Source organism: Osmerus mordax, chromosome 19, assembly GCF_038355195.1.
Source record: "Osmerus mordax isolate fOsmMor3 chromosome 19, fOsmMor3.pri, whole genome shotgun sequence".
Lineage (NCBI taxonomy): Eukaryota > Metazoa > Chordata > Actinopteri > Osmeriformes > Osmeridae > Osmerus > Osmerus mordax.
The window spans coordinates 2,607,976-2,622,661 of NC_090068.1; the positions used below are offsets into that span (position 1 = coordinate 2,607,976).

General features: G+C 40.8%; 1 protein-coding gene and 1 non-coding gene across 2 annotated transcripts; both read left to right on the forward strand.

Moving 5' to 3' along the window:
• Positions 1-2,593: 2,593 nt before the first annotated feature.
• On the forward strand, positions 2,594-7,671 carry LOC136962964 (heat shock cognate 70 kDa protein-like). The gene is made up of 8 exons (XM_067256900.1): positions 2,594-2,803; positions 2,960-3,165; positions 3,252-3,404; positions 3,595-4,150; positions 4,347-4,549; positions 4,766-4,964; positions 6,963-7,195; positions 7,279-7,671. The coding sequence occupies exons 1-8, from the start codon at positions 2,599-2,601 to the stop codon at positions 7,474-7,476; spliced, it is 1,953 nt and encodes a 650-aa protein (XP_067113001.1). The 5' UTR covers positions 2,594-2,598; the 3' UTR covers positions 7,477-7,671.
• On the forward strand, positions 4,185-4,278 carry LOC136963684 (small nucleolar RNA SNORD14). Its single transcript, XR_010879030.1, has one exon. It is a non-coding gene; the product is annotated as a small nucleolar RNA SNORD14 (small nucleolar RNA).
• Positions 7,672-14,686: the final 7,015 nt, after the last annotated feature.

The window sequence follows — 14,686 nt, forward strand, 5'->3', positions numbered from 1 at the left end:
ATCCATTTTATTATTTTGACATCATCTTAATCTTGCAAACTCCCTCCACAACAATAAATGATGGTTTAGGGTCTTGGTACATGCACCCGTGTTTGAGAAAGAGAGCATGCGTGACAACTGAAAACGGCACTTTTTAATGCACGGTCTGATCATGCGTTTATTTAGATTAAAACCTAGTGTAGCGTATTAGCTTACTTATCAGTCACACAGTAACAAACTTAACACAAATCGTTTTATTCGGTGTGTGAAAAAACAAAGACAAAGCAGGCGATCTGCTGGCACAATTTATGAGCGGCAGAGCGGCAGAGCGGGCAGACCGGGAATTCTCCCGATTTTCCCGATGGCCACTCCGGGCCTGAATACTATTACTAAATGAGCAATATTTTAAGGGGGGGTATCGGGGTGCTTTTGTCTTTCTTGGGGGTGCTGAAGCACCTGCTAGGCCCCTCCCTAGCGCCGCCCATGCAGTTTAGTAACAGTTCAGCTTAATCTATTTGCCAAATAATATTTAGGACATTTGCATAGATGTATGACCTGAATGCTCACCCTAATCCTGCTTGTTTAATGGGTGTTTTCACAGGAAACTCTCTTATCACATTTAAACATCATGACCCAGTTTCCCTGACATGGATTACACCTAGACCTAGACTAAAAAGGTTTTCAATGGAGATCTTCACTGAATCTTTCTGTTACTTTAGAGCTAGGCTCAATCCATGCCTGGAAAAGTGGGCCTACATTTTAGGGAGCCCCAATATCAATCAGTGGCCTGGTTTACAGGTGTTTAAATGCAAATTGCCAACAATGTCAAGTAATCTACATTTCTCTATAAAGTGTAACCTATATACACTAGAACCATGAAGCATCTGAAACTACTGAGGGAAATCCTTGAATTTTCCCAATGTTTTTTCTCACATCTCAGCCTTCCAAGGATTTTATGAGCACGAATTTACACTTATCAACCAATCAGCGTTCAATGCGTTTCCTGACGTGAAGAAACCAAACAGATCTGGTGTCTGCTGCCAATGAGTTTGAAATGGCAAATGCCGTGCACTGAGTGACGTACGATCTGGATGTAGATCGGTTTCACATAGCCTAGATCGAATGTGCACGAACTGTACAATTACACCCTCGTTCCCGTTATAATTCCACGGGCAGATTTAACAGCTGATTGGTTTAGAAGAATTCAGGAAGCCACATTACGAGATCTCTCGCCGGCATATCTTATTCTGAGCAGCGGCTGGCAGTGACTATACGGACAGATCGACAGGCCTATGTTAAATAGACCATTCCAACCTCGATCCTGAAACGCATCTAGGTAATTAAAAGTAATCTTATAATATGTAGTGTGATGTATATTTTAGAAATAAATTGTTTCGGCTAGATAGCCTACCTTTTATCACATTTAATATTAGCCTATCTTTATATTGCTGTGAATGTTTAAAAGACCCCTTTTGTCTCTCTTTATCTCTCTCCATATAGGCCTAGAGGCAGTTAGATGTAGGCTACGTTTTGGCATAGGCTACATGAGAGATACCAGAACGCGGAGAGAGGAATGTTATGGCAGCAACTTTGTACCAGATGGATACTGCAGTAGGCATGCCCTTTTAAAATCTGTTTGGGGTGGGGGTGCACGCATATGTCTACCGCCAGATGGCAAGGGATCATCCCAGATAAATCGGACAAGCAAGTTATTTCCCAAAGCTTAGATATTTATATTGCACCCATGACACTAGCCGTCGGTTAAACGTTGGTTCATGGAAAGACTAGCATCTGAAATGTTTAGTTATGTGTTTGATTGTTTAGTATTTAAAATTTAAGTTGTGACAATATCAGTAGACATATGTTATTATATGTTCACACTTATGCCGGTATTTAGTCTCGGCAACGCCCACCATAATTTGTATTAAGGATCGTACTATAATACCAACCTTGTCTCCACAATGACCGTATTTAGAGGTGAAAGTAAGCTACTACAACCCAGGTTGACTGCAGTGTTCCCTAAAGCAGCAAGGTAGTTCAGTGGGCATTTTTTCCACTGCATCTTAAGATGGCTGCCTAGCCTCACTCAGCAGAATGGACATCCCGTAATATGACTTGGAATGACAATGGAAAATAAACTAATCTAATTAAAGATACAAATATTATTTGATAATCAAATGGGAAATGTTTGCTTGTATTAAAATGATTGTATTAATAGTCTAGTCCAATCTTTTTGATCTTGATATAAAAAATCATATAAAAAAGGCCAGTGGTCTTTCATCACAATTTAATAGTGTTGTTCAATCAGTGGAAATAATTGGACAGTTTATGCTTTTGGATGGTTATTTTCTTCTCCGTGAATTTTTGTGATTTTATGTGTTTTATGTTATGTATAACATAATATTGTTAGACCATATTATTTCGAATTAAATTATTTTCAACCGAATGAGTTGGAACAGTTGAAATGTACATTATATTGCATTCCAGCCTACATTTAAGGAAAAATACTGCCCTTTAAATTATGCCTCTTGTTGAATCCTGATAATGACTACTACCTTATAAACCACATGCCAAACAAACTGACAAACTAAATGCCAATGTTTTTGTCTCACAGCCATCATGTCTAAGGGCACAGCAGTTGGCATCGACCTGGGTACAACCTACTCTTGTGTAGGAGTGTTCCAACATGGCAAAGTTGAAATCATTGCCAATGACCAGGGCAACAGGACCACTCCAAGCTATGTTGCTTTCACTGATTCTGAAAGGCTCATTGGAGATGCTGCAAAGAATCAGGTGGCAATGAACCCAACCAACACTGTATTTGGTAAGTGGATGTTGGTAAGAAGATTGACATGTAAATAATGTCAGCCTTTGATACGTGAGACAGGATTCAGGTTTCAAGGACATATTTTCATAAGGTCTGTTCTTTGTGGACAGCCAATACTAAAACTAGTATTGTTGACTTTTTTTTCTGTTACAGATGCTAAGCGTTTGATTGGAAGACGATTTGAGGACACTGTGGTCCAATCAGACATGAAACACTGGCCTTTCAACGTAATAAGCGACAGTGGGCGACCCAAAGTAGAGGTGGAATATAAGGGCGAAACCAAAAGCTTCTACCCAGAGGAGATTTCTTCCATGGTTCTGGTCAAAATGAAAGAGATTGCTGAGGCATACCTTGGCAAGGTGATGCTTTTTGGGGGGTTTATACATGTCTGATTGGAACTCATATTTAGATTACCCAGCTAACAATAATTTCCTTCTCCATGCAGTCTGTGTCAAATGCTGTTGTAACAGTACCTGCATATTTCAACGACTCACAACGACAAGCAACCAAGGATGCTGGAACAATCTCCGGTCTCAATGTCTTGCGAATCATCAATGAGCCAACTGCTGCCGCTATTGCTTATGGATTGGACAAGAAGGTGAGACTACACATGAATCATAAAAACAGTACTTTGACCAAAATCCACAAAATGAGGGATTGTTTTCTTTATGATCAATACTTCAAATATGTGTTATCCACTGTCATTCTTAGTGGTTAACAGAAATTATATTAGTTTTTTTTCTATGTCCCATAACTTGGGTGAAAAGGAAACTTTACCCTCTTGACAGGTTGGAGCTGAAAGGAATGTCCTCATCTTCGACCTTGGCGGTGGTACTTTTGATGTCTCTATCCTGACCATTGAGGATGGAATCTTCGAAGTCAAGTCCACTGCTGGAGACACCCATCTGGGTGGAGAAGATTTCGATAACCGCATGGTCAACCACTTCATCGCAGAGTTCAAGCGCAAGTACAAAAAGGACATCAGCGACAACAAGAGAGCTGTCCGCCGTCTGCGCACCGCTTGTGAGAGGGCAAAGCGCACCCTGTCTTCCAGCACTCAGGCCAGCATCGAGATTGACTCCCTGTATGAGGGCGTCGACTTTTACACATCCATCACTAGGGCCCGCTTTGAGGAACTCAATGCTGACCTCTTCCGTGGAACCCTGGACCCAGTTGAGAAATCACTCCGAGATGCCAAAATGGACAAAGCTCAAGTCCATGACATTGTACTCGTCGGTGGCTCTACTCGTATCCCCAAGATTCAGAAGCTGCTGCAAGACTTCTTCAACGGCAAAGAGCTCAACAAGAGCATCAACCCTGATGAGGCTGTGGCTTATGGAGCAGGTGAGGCAGTCACTGAACTTCAGCTCCTTTAAGTTCGCTGTGATGACATTTATTCCTGCCATTCGTAGTTTCCACCAGAGGTTGAAAGACCAAAGATGGCCCAACACCTTCCTTGGATGTCTGAGCGACAATAACCAAGTTATAATGTTGATCCTGTAGCTGGTGAGGATTTTGACTTAATTTGAATTGTTTTCAGCTGTCCAGGCTGCCATCCTGTCTGGTGACAAGTCTGAGAATGTCCAGGACTTGCTTCTGCTGGACGTCACCCCCCTGTCCCTGGGTATCGAGACCGCTGGAGGGGTCATGACTGTCCTGATCAAGCGTAACACCACCATTCCAACCAAACAGACCCAGACCTTCACCACTTACTCTGACAACCAGCCTGGTGTTCTCATTCAGGTAAAAGGACTGGATAGAATCAATCTGGAGTCAGCCCCCAGTCCCCCTCCCCTAGCCATTTGCTGTTATAAAGTGTACTCCTGCCAGTCAGAGTTTCCAGCAGAGGTTGGCAGTAAGAAAATGTCCATCCCTCGATGTATGAGACAAATTTGGTTCCACACACTGGTCTTTCAGAAGAGACATGCATTCTTTGCTAATTTTAACACTGTCCTACAGGTTTACGAGGGTGAGAGAGCCATGACCAAGGACAACAACCTGCTGGGCAAGTTTGAGCTGACTGGCATCCCCCCAGCTCCTCGTGGTGTTCCTCAGATTGAGGTCACCTTTGACATTGATGCCAATGGCATCCTGAATGTCTCTGCTGTTGACAAGAGCACTGGCAAGGAGAACAAGATCACAATCACAAACGACAAAGGTAAACATAAATTTACAGTACTTTAAAGTACATTTAAAGTAATATATGTATGCCAATGGAAGAGGTGGGATTAACTCACAAGCAGTCAACAGTGTCCCAAATGTTTCATTTTTATCCTTTAATTTGCTTGTACTGAATAGTGTTGTATGCTTTGTACAGGTCAATGTCAAATGTTCTTTTCTGCTAAGAACATTCAGAAAGTGCCTGACTTGAGTCATACAGTTAGGTCCATAAGTATTTGGACATTGACACAATTTTCATCATTTTGGCTCTGCATATCACCACAATGGATTTGAAATGAAACAATCAAAATGTGCTTTAAGTGCAGACTTTCAGCTTTAATTTCAGGGTATTTACATCCAAATCAGGTGAACGGTGTAGGAATTACAATACATTTTATATGTGGCCCCCCCCTTTTTAAGGGACTAAAAGTAATTGGACAATTGGCTGCTCAGCTGTTCCATGGCAAGGTGTATGTTATTCCCTCATAAAGGGAGTTCGTTATTTAATTGACAAGGAGCAGATAAAAGGTCTAGAGTTCATTTCAAGTATGGTATTTGTGTTTGGAATCTGTTGCTGTCAACTCTCAATATGAAGTCCAAAGAGCTGTCACCATCAGTGAAGCAAGCCATCGTTAGGCTGAAAAATCAAAACAAACCTATCAGAGCGATAGCAAAAACATTAGGTGTGGCCAAATCAACTGTTTGGTACATTCTTAAAAAGAAAGAACGCACTGGTGAGCTCAGCAACACCAAAAGACCCGGAAGACCACGGAAAACAACTGTGGTGGATGACAGAAGATTTCTTTCCCTGGTGAAGAAAAACCCCTTCACAACAGTTGGCCAGATCAAGAACACTCTCCAGGAGGTAGGCGTATCTGTGTCAAAGTCAACAATTAAGAGAAGACTTCACCAGAGTAAATACAGAGGGTTCACCACAATATGTAAACCATTGGTGAGTCTCAAAAACAGGAAGACCAGATTAGAGTTTGCCAAAAAACATCTAAAAGAGCCTGTACAGTTCTGGAACAACATCCTATGGACAGATGAGACCAAGATAAACTTGTACCAGAATGATGGGAAGAGAAGAGTATGGAGAAGGGAAGGAACTGCTCATGATCCAAAGCATACCACCTCATCAGTGAAGCAGGGTGGAGGTAGTGTTATGGCATGGGCATGTATAGCTGCCAATGGAACTGGTTCCCTTGTATTTATCGATGATGTGACTGCTGACAAAAGCAGTAGGATGAATTCTGAAGTGTTTCGGGCAATATTATCTGCTCAGATTCAGCCAAATGCTTCAGAACTCATAGGACGGCGCTTCACAGTGCAGATGGACAATGACCCGAAGCATATTGCGAAAGCAACCAAAGAGTTTTTTAAGGCAAAGAAGTGGAATTTTCTGCAATGGCCAAGTCAATCACCTGACCTAAATCCAATTGAGCATGCATTTCACTTGCTAAAGACAAAACTCAAGGGAAAATGCCCCAAGAACAAGCAGGAACTGAAGACAGTTGCAGTAGAGGCCTGGCAGAGCATCACCAGGGACGAAACCCAGCATCTGGTGATGTCTATGGGTTCCAGACTTCAGGCTGTCATTGACTGCAAAGGATTTGCAACCAAGTATTAAAAGTGACAATTACATTTATGATTATGTTAGTTTGTCCAATTATTTTTGCTCCCTTAAAAAAGGGGGGGCCACATATAAAATGTGTTGTAATTCCTACACCGTTCACCTGATTTGGATGTAAATACCCTGAAATTAAAGCTGAAAGTCTGCACTTAAAGCACATCTTGATTGTTTCATTTCAAATCCATTGTGGTGGTATACAGAGCCAAAATGATGAAAATTGTGTCAATGTCCAAATACTTATGGACCTAACTGTAATTCATGTGACTTGAGAACATGTGGTTCATTCAACATAATTCTATTCTTGTAATAATTATACTTATGTCATTATTCATAGTAATGTTTTCTGTGTTATCTCTGCCTTTGCAGGTCGTCTCTCCAAGGAGGACATTGAGCGTATGGTCCAGGAGGCCGAGAAGTACAAGTCAGAAGACGACGTCCAGCGTGACAAGGTCTCAACCAAGAACTCCCTGGAGTCCTATGCATTCAACATGAAGTCCACCGTGGAGGATGAGAAGCTGACCGGCAAGATCAGTGAGGAGGACAAGACCAAAATTCTCGACAAGTGCAACGAGATTATTGCTTGGCTAGACAAGAACCAGGTAAACTAATGCCCCTAATATTTGTCCTACCAGGTGTAGCCTGCCAGTTATGCCTATGACAAATGTTAACATGTTCTTTTCAGACTGCGGAAAGGGAAGAATATGAGCATCAGCAACAGGAGCTAGAGAAGGTGTGCAACCCCATCATCACCAAACTGTACCAGAGTGCTGGAGGCATGCCTGGTGGTATGCCAGGAGGAATGCCAGGGGGCTTTCCGGGGGCTGGAGGGGCCCCAACTGGAGGTGGGTCCTCTGGCCCCACTATTGAGGAGGTTGATTAGACACACACACAATAGACAAGACTTTATTCCTCTTTACATGGGGAAAATAATCCACCCTCCCAAAATAACAAAGCATGTATAACCCGAGATGTGTCATATCTTTAAACCAAGGCTGGTCATTGGCTGATAATATAAACAAGTATTAGATGCTTTACATGTTTGCAATCCCTAATGATTAACACTGTCTAGCAAGAAAGCAAGAAGGGAAAGCAAGTAGAAAACAAAGGATTCTGTACATTTTGAGTAATTTGTGAATAAAGTATTCATAATATTATGATATGCGTCAAGAGTGGTTTGACTTTGCCCACACATCACTTCACTTATTATAGCTAATAGAAATCATACAATATAGCTTCATTTAATTTGGCAAGAAGTAAAACAATTTCTTTACCATTTAAATCGTTACAATTAATTGAACTAGTGCACAGTGCCTGTGATGCACTTGGTGATTAAGATGTCAGTGAAACATACAAATACGGACTACTTGAACTATAGATGGTGCACAGTGCCTGTGATCAAATTGGTGGCACATACACACACCAGGGCTCTCAAGTGGTCTTTTGTCACGCACTCCCGCCACACATTGTATTTCTCACGCAGAAAAACAATTTATAATATATTTAATATGCCGCAGCGCCCAACCGAAATTTCTCTGGCCGCGCCTCTCTCACTATGGAACCGGCAGGAATCAAGCGCGTCTCCCCTGGAGTTCTTAGTCGAGCCTGCCACTTTATCACCCAATCCAAAAAAAGAAAAGGTCTACACAACAGATAATCAGAAAATAGCACTATTGTATCTGGGTAACATTTAACGCAACAACCAATGGAAGAAAAGCATATCCTGGAATTGTTCACGTGATTCTGCTACAACAGGTGCGTTCGACTTCATGAAGCGCTGGCGGTGCCAGCCGGCTGCCTTGAAGCTGAGACTGCCATTGGCTGCTTCATGTCAGCCGGGCTGCAGGCGGCTGCAGGCGACACCGGCGCTGCATGAAGTTGAAGGCACCTAATGTCTAACGAAACACCTAACAAAAGTTTCGTTCACCTAGGAAACCACTGGAGCTCGAGCATCACTTTGAGCACAGAGTAAGTCATGATCTCATGTTTTAATGTTACAACTAATTCACAACTTGTTTGACACAAACAATGACAACTTAGAAAATGTTAGAACATGTTTCCCAGATAATTAGCATCAGTTTTTCATGAGCCAACAGTTTTACAGCCTGTTCACTGACAACACCTGCTCAGAACAAGTAGTCTAGGCAGTGGCGATTTTAGACCCTATTTTCTAAAAATAATAATATTTAAAAGTTCATGAAGAAAGGGACATCCTTAGTTTTTTCATTCATTCAATATTTTGCATAATAATACATAAATGTATGAATTGTTATCCAGTGAAATTAGGGATTTATTTACAGGCATGCAAACTCCTCAACTTTTTGAAACCAAAATGGGTAACCTACGTGATTCGTGGCCGTGGCCAACACAACATTTTACCCGTGCTTCCCAACTTTACAACTGGCTCTGGAACCAATGCTATACAAAAAATGTCTTTATGGTTAAAAGAACTTGACATTGTTTACAAGAGCACAGATTCTACATAGATCTAGCCTCTTAATTTTGCTCTCAAAGTGCACCAGATTCATGCATTTAACTTTAAAATGTAATACATTTTCTTCCGGGGGACCATGCCCCCGGACCCCCCTAGAGGGTCGGGGGTTCGCCGTATCCGTCTCACCTTTTTCACTCTTGACCTGTTTGCATGCCTGTTATTAGCAAGGGGGTTTTGCACTTTTGCAAGGCACTGTATTCATGTCACATTGTCATTGAGGGCTGAGCACCCCTAAAGGTCTGATCCTAGAATCGCCCCTGAGTCTAGGCCTAGTCATATTTTCGTTATCACACAATGACTGACATATTGTCACGTTATAAACATATTTTCCAAATAGGCTTAATAATTTTATTAGCACTAAATACATTTAAGTGTTTTGCATAGTCGATGTTATAGGTAACTTTTAAAATCATGTCATACTTTATCATTATATCCTGGTCATGGATGCATTAATCATTGCTGCTTTTCAAAGATGTCAGGTAAAAAGCAAGGAGGAAGGGGGGGGAATGTCACTCTTGACTGTCTTCAAAACTTGAGAGCCCTGACACAGAGATTGTTTGAATTATATTATTATTTTATTATTATTATTATTATTATAGACATTTACAACCAATATTCAGATTTTACAACCAATATTCAGCTGCTTTCAAAGGGGCTGGCTAGCCAACAGAACGACAATATAAAGTGGATATACTTTCAGAAAAGATCAGTGAATTTTGTTTCATAAATGTACGTGTTTACTGATGTCAAAACTGGCAGCACATTGCAAATGTACAAGCGCTGTATTATGAATTAGGCCTACAATTGTGACAACTGGCTCAACCATTGTGCATGTAATGACTTCTGTTATGAACTAAATGTCTAGATGTTTGTGGTAAGACAATTTAACAGAGAACCAATATAATAAATGCTGATAAACATAAGCAATTTATAATGTAGGAAACAGCAGACGAATGAAGGCTACCTAATCATTTGCGTAATCATTGTAGGCTACCAATCATTAGCAATTTGACTAGAATAGACGATGTGGAGGTTGAAGAAGTAGGCTACTTCAGACATGAAAGAGAATTTCAATTGTGATCTGATAAATATAGGTACCAAAACCCCTGAGAAGAACTGTCATCACCAGCTGCATCACAAGCACTGCACTATCTATTTATAATTCCGGAAGTCTGTGTGTGTCATGTAGGGCTGCAACTAACGATTATTTTAATAATCGATTAATCTGTCGATTCTTTTTTCGATTAATCGATGAATCGGATAAAAAAAAAAAAAAAAAAAAAAGCATTAACTTCCAACCCTTTATTCAAAAACAGAACTGACAGTGCAAATTGACAGTGCAAAACATCTTCAGAATGTGCACAAACAAGCACACAATTTTCATAATTAATATTAGTGTGGATGTAATGCTATTTTCCAAGATGAGCAATTTATTTGAGTTTTGTTTAAAACTTTATTGAAAATTGAAAGATTGTGGTATGCCAGACTTTATTAGAATAATCTGGTGTATATTTAAGATTTGTTGACACAATTTTGAAAAAAGTTAAGATTTGCTAGGATTAAGCTATTTTCAAAGATTTGTGATTTTCTATCATTTTATTTGAAACTTAATTGAAAAAGTAAAGGCTGTGGAAGTATACCAGACATTGTTAAGATACTCTGGTGTCTGTTTGAGGTTTTATATTCCAAAAAATATTATAAAAGTCTAAATTTTTCAAAATGGTATGGGTTGTTTACACCCGGTCCCTAACGTGATGCTGCAAAGTAGCGTCTTCCGAATGTGAGACGAATGTCAAATATGAAACTTACTTTACCTCGGTCAATTAACACACTGTTTCGATGTATATCGTGTGAAATGCTCCCACACCTTGGGTCGTACTGATTTCTCTGCCTCCGCCATGTCTTTCAGAACAACGTTACTCAACAACGTCTCTCCGATGGCCTTTCCTACGGTGGGCCTGAAGTGCAAATCACACCCACTAACGTGAGTGTATCCCCCAAATGAAAACACTCCCCCCAAATAGGATGACTTTCTCACCTCCCCCCAATACAAGGACACGCTCCCCCAAATGGGAAACGACATTACATTAACTCAAACACATTGCATTAACTCAAAACGGAAAGGGTTGGTACTACACTTCGTTGCTGAATGGATGCAGTAACTAACAAGAAATTGATCGACAGAAGTACAAAATGCAATAGCCTGAGTTACGTGCACCAGGACATTTGTTTGGCTATCGAAGCAGCAAGTAGTAGGCTACTTAAACGTTAAACGTAAAATTCGATAGCCAAACAATTATCCTGGTCCACGTAACTCTGTCATTGTGGCATTTCGTTCTTCTGTTGTGGACTATAATTTTTTTTTACGCCACCGTACTTTCCTCTACCTCAGCTCCGCGCTCAACTAAACTTTTTTTTTTATACTCAAACATCTCCGCGACATATTGAGTGGCGTAATAATCGCGCGACACAACGAATCGATAATGAAATTAGTTGCCAACGCTTTTAATAATCAATTTTAATCGATTCGTTGTTGCAGCCCTAGTGTCATGAACATCATCGTGGGCACGGTGCTCTATCTTTAATCCAAGAATCTCTCTTGTGTGTGTATGTGCCAGTTTTATCACAGGCACTGCACCATCTATAGTTCAAGAAGTCTGTATTTGTGTGTTTCACTAGCATCTTAATCACCGACTGCATTGAATGCCTTTGTTAATCGCATTATTTCAATTGCGGTACTGCACTCCGTTGGATTCTAAAAAGGACACCTGCAAAATAATAACTTGCAGAGTTCCTGGTTCTCAAGATATTCGTAGGAAACTCGCTGCAGACCAGAGGACCAGAGTGAAGGGGCCAAGACGCAAGAGAGCAAGCCAAATTACCTTTCATTTTTGTATATTTGGGTGTTCTCAAGTCTTCGGCGAGCACAACCTTTGTTCTCTCTCATATATATTTATTTCTTTATTCTTTCTTTTCCCACCCCTAAGGATCCGTCAATATTTGGACTACATTGACATCGTCTTGATAGCGATTGCGTTGCTGGTATTTTTATTTACGTTCTGTTGCATGGTTTAGGAGCTTACAACGTTTTTGTGGCAAAAAGTGCCTTGTGTGGCAGAAGTATGGAAGGCTGTTTGTGCCGAAACCTCAAACTTAATTTTTGTGTACAGGCGGCATATTTAACCGTGTACAGACGTCAATTAATGTTGTCTGTACACAGCCGTTTTTAACATCTATACAAGTGGTAGTACCCAGAAAACCTGTCCCCACTGTAGGGGGTTAAATATTGTCCAAACAACCAAAACGAATTCCCCTATGGTTTAAAGGAAGATGGGAAACTGAACAGTGTATTAGCATGAACCAAATAATGCCAATACAAATAGAATTCCAGGTGTTTGACTCTATGGGTTAAATCAGATCAAGAATGGTCAAAGTACGGTTAAATGAAATACGCATTTAATAACATTGCAAATGAATGAAATCAATTACAAGGCAAACATGTTACAATATGAAAGCTTTAAATCTTACCTACTCTACCATGATCATTGTAAATCAGAGAGAAAGCAAGAGATGAGCAAGAAGTAGGACAGTAGGACAAGGGAGAACTGAGGAGAAAGTCTCAGCAGATGAAGAATCCACAGAACAATGCATTACAATTCCCTTTATACACAAGACCAACCAATCAGACCAAATCTTGAATGGGGTGTGAGGGCCATCAAGTTGAGACCGTCCAGAAACTCCAGACTTTAGCATATGAGAGGTGGGGGCAGGTTTGACACCCAGCCTTACAATCCTCCCTCTTGATCACAAAAGCACAGGCAAAAGCTGCAGTGTTCATTGTGTGATAACCTGCACCCATAGGAAAAAGGAACTTGATTGCAGACAGGTTAGCATTGAGATTCTAATGGTCATGGCTGTTTGCTCAGAGGATCACTTTTGGATCATGGCTATTGCTCAGAGGACCACTTTTGGATCATGGCTATTGCTCAGAGGATCACTTGGAAGAACCTTTGTATTGGCATGCAGACGTGCCCTTGGTTAGCATATTCCTGCTACTTAAGTTCTTGTCCTGTTACAGCAGAACACAATTGGAGCACAGCACTTGGTTAACAATGAAAATTGTAAAGTTTGGAGTGACGTTTGGAGTGGTCTGGGGTCTGAGAGAGTCGGATGGGATACAAATGGAAATTAGTGAGACAGTGTCCTAAAACTCAAATGGAAAAAAATTGGTGAACAGTCCTCCCTTTTGATAGATGAGAGGTACACAAACATATCATCTAGCATAGATGAAAATGGCAATTAAAGCAAAACAGTGTTCTTGGGTCCAAAATAAACAAAACATAAATTACACAGCAATAATAAAATTAAATACAAGTTATACCAATCTACATTTACAGGTCAGGAACCATTGTGAGGTTAGCTAATACCTAGAACATTTACCACCAACTCTATAAAACACACAAAGGTACATACTGATCCACAATACCCAATACTCATCCACACAAAACTCATGGATGGACAAACCATATGCACTATGCATATGCAGCTAAAGGAACTGGAGCAGCAACAAATAAACTGTCCCCAACGAATCTTTGAACTACAACAAAGACTAAACACAGGAGTAATACAGTAGGAATGAAGCAATATCACAATTTGGACCTGAATTAAGTAAATGTAAAAGATAGTTGGAATTGCATGTAATCACGTAAAAAAGTTCAAGGTTTGTTTGTCTTGATAAAGGCTCAGCTTATGCTGCATGAACAATGGGGGAGGCCTACCCTTTCCCAGATCCCAACATTTGGACTCAGTGTGACCACTTCTTAGACAAGCATGACAAAATCTAACTTTGTTGTTAGCATAAAACAAGCGTGTGGGTTGAATAGGCATATTTCTACCAAGATCCCAACATCGCATTTCGGTGTGTCCTTGTCTTTTACAGAAGTTACACTGTATATGAGGGGGCTGCTGGGGCTTGGGTTTTACCTCTGTCGCCATTTTTATGGCAGCAATGCGTGGCGGATCAGGAGCACGACGGTTCTTTGTAGAACGCAGTTTGGGGATTTGCGCAACAATTCCACTGTCTGTGTCTGAACACTCAGTAGAATGTGAGCCAGCATGGCTGGTCTCTTCACTGTACATTTAGTCATTTAGCAGACGCTCTTATCCAGAGCGACTTACAGTAAGTACAGGGACATTCCCCCGAGGCAAGTAGGGTGAAGTGCCTTGCCCAAGGACACAACGTCAGTTGGCATGACCGGGAATCGAACTGGCAACCTTCGGATTACTAGCCCGATTCCCTCACCACTCAGCCACCTGACTCCCTTTGTTCCCACTGTTCCCTTTGTTCCCACTGTCTTTGTTAGCGGTGTATTGCCTTGTGGCACAAAAAGGGGTCGCTGCTTTGAGGACAGAGTTGAGAAGACATTTGCCAATTAAATGTACACAAATTTTCAATGTTTGTTTCTTTTCTGCTTTCTTTTTATGGACTCCTACAGTTCGCCAATGTTCAATTATTTCTGCTAGCGTAAAATCAGTTTTAAGACCGTTCTTGTCTTTCTTGCTCAATTCAGATAACGTTCGGTTAACGCTAACTTCTTCC

Excerpts from the sequence above, each read along its gene's own strand:
- LOC136962964 (XM_067256900.1), top strand. The coding sequence starts at position 2,599 with ATGTCTAAGGGCACAGCAGTTGGCATCGACCTGGGTACAACCTACTCT. Across the intron at positions 4,151-4,346 it reads GGCTGTGGCTTATGGAGCAG|CTGTCCAGGCTGCCATCCTG; the intron begins GTGAGGCAGTCA and ends AATTGTTTTCAG. Across the intron at positions 4,550-4,765 it reads AGCCTGGTGTTCTCATTCAG|GTTTACGAGGGTGAGAGAGC; the intron begins GTAAAAGGACTG and ends ACTGTCCTACAG.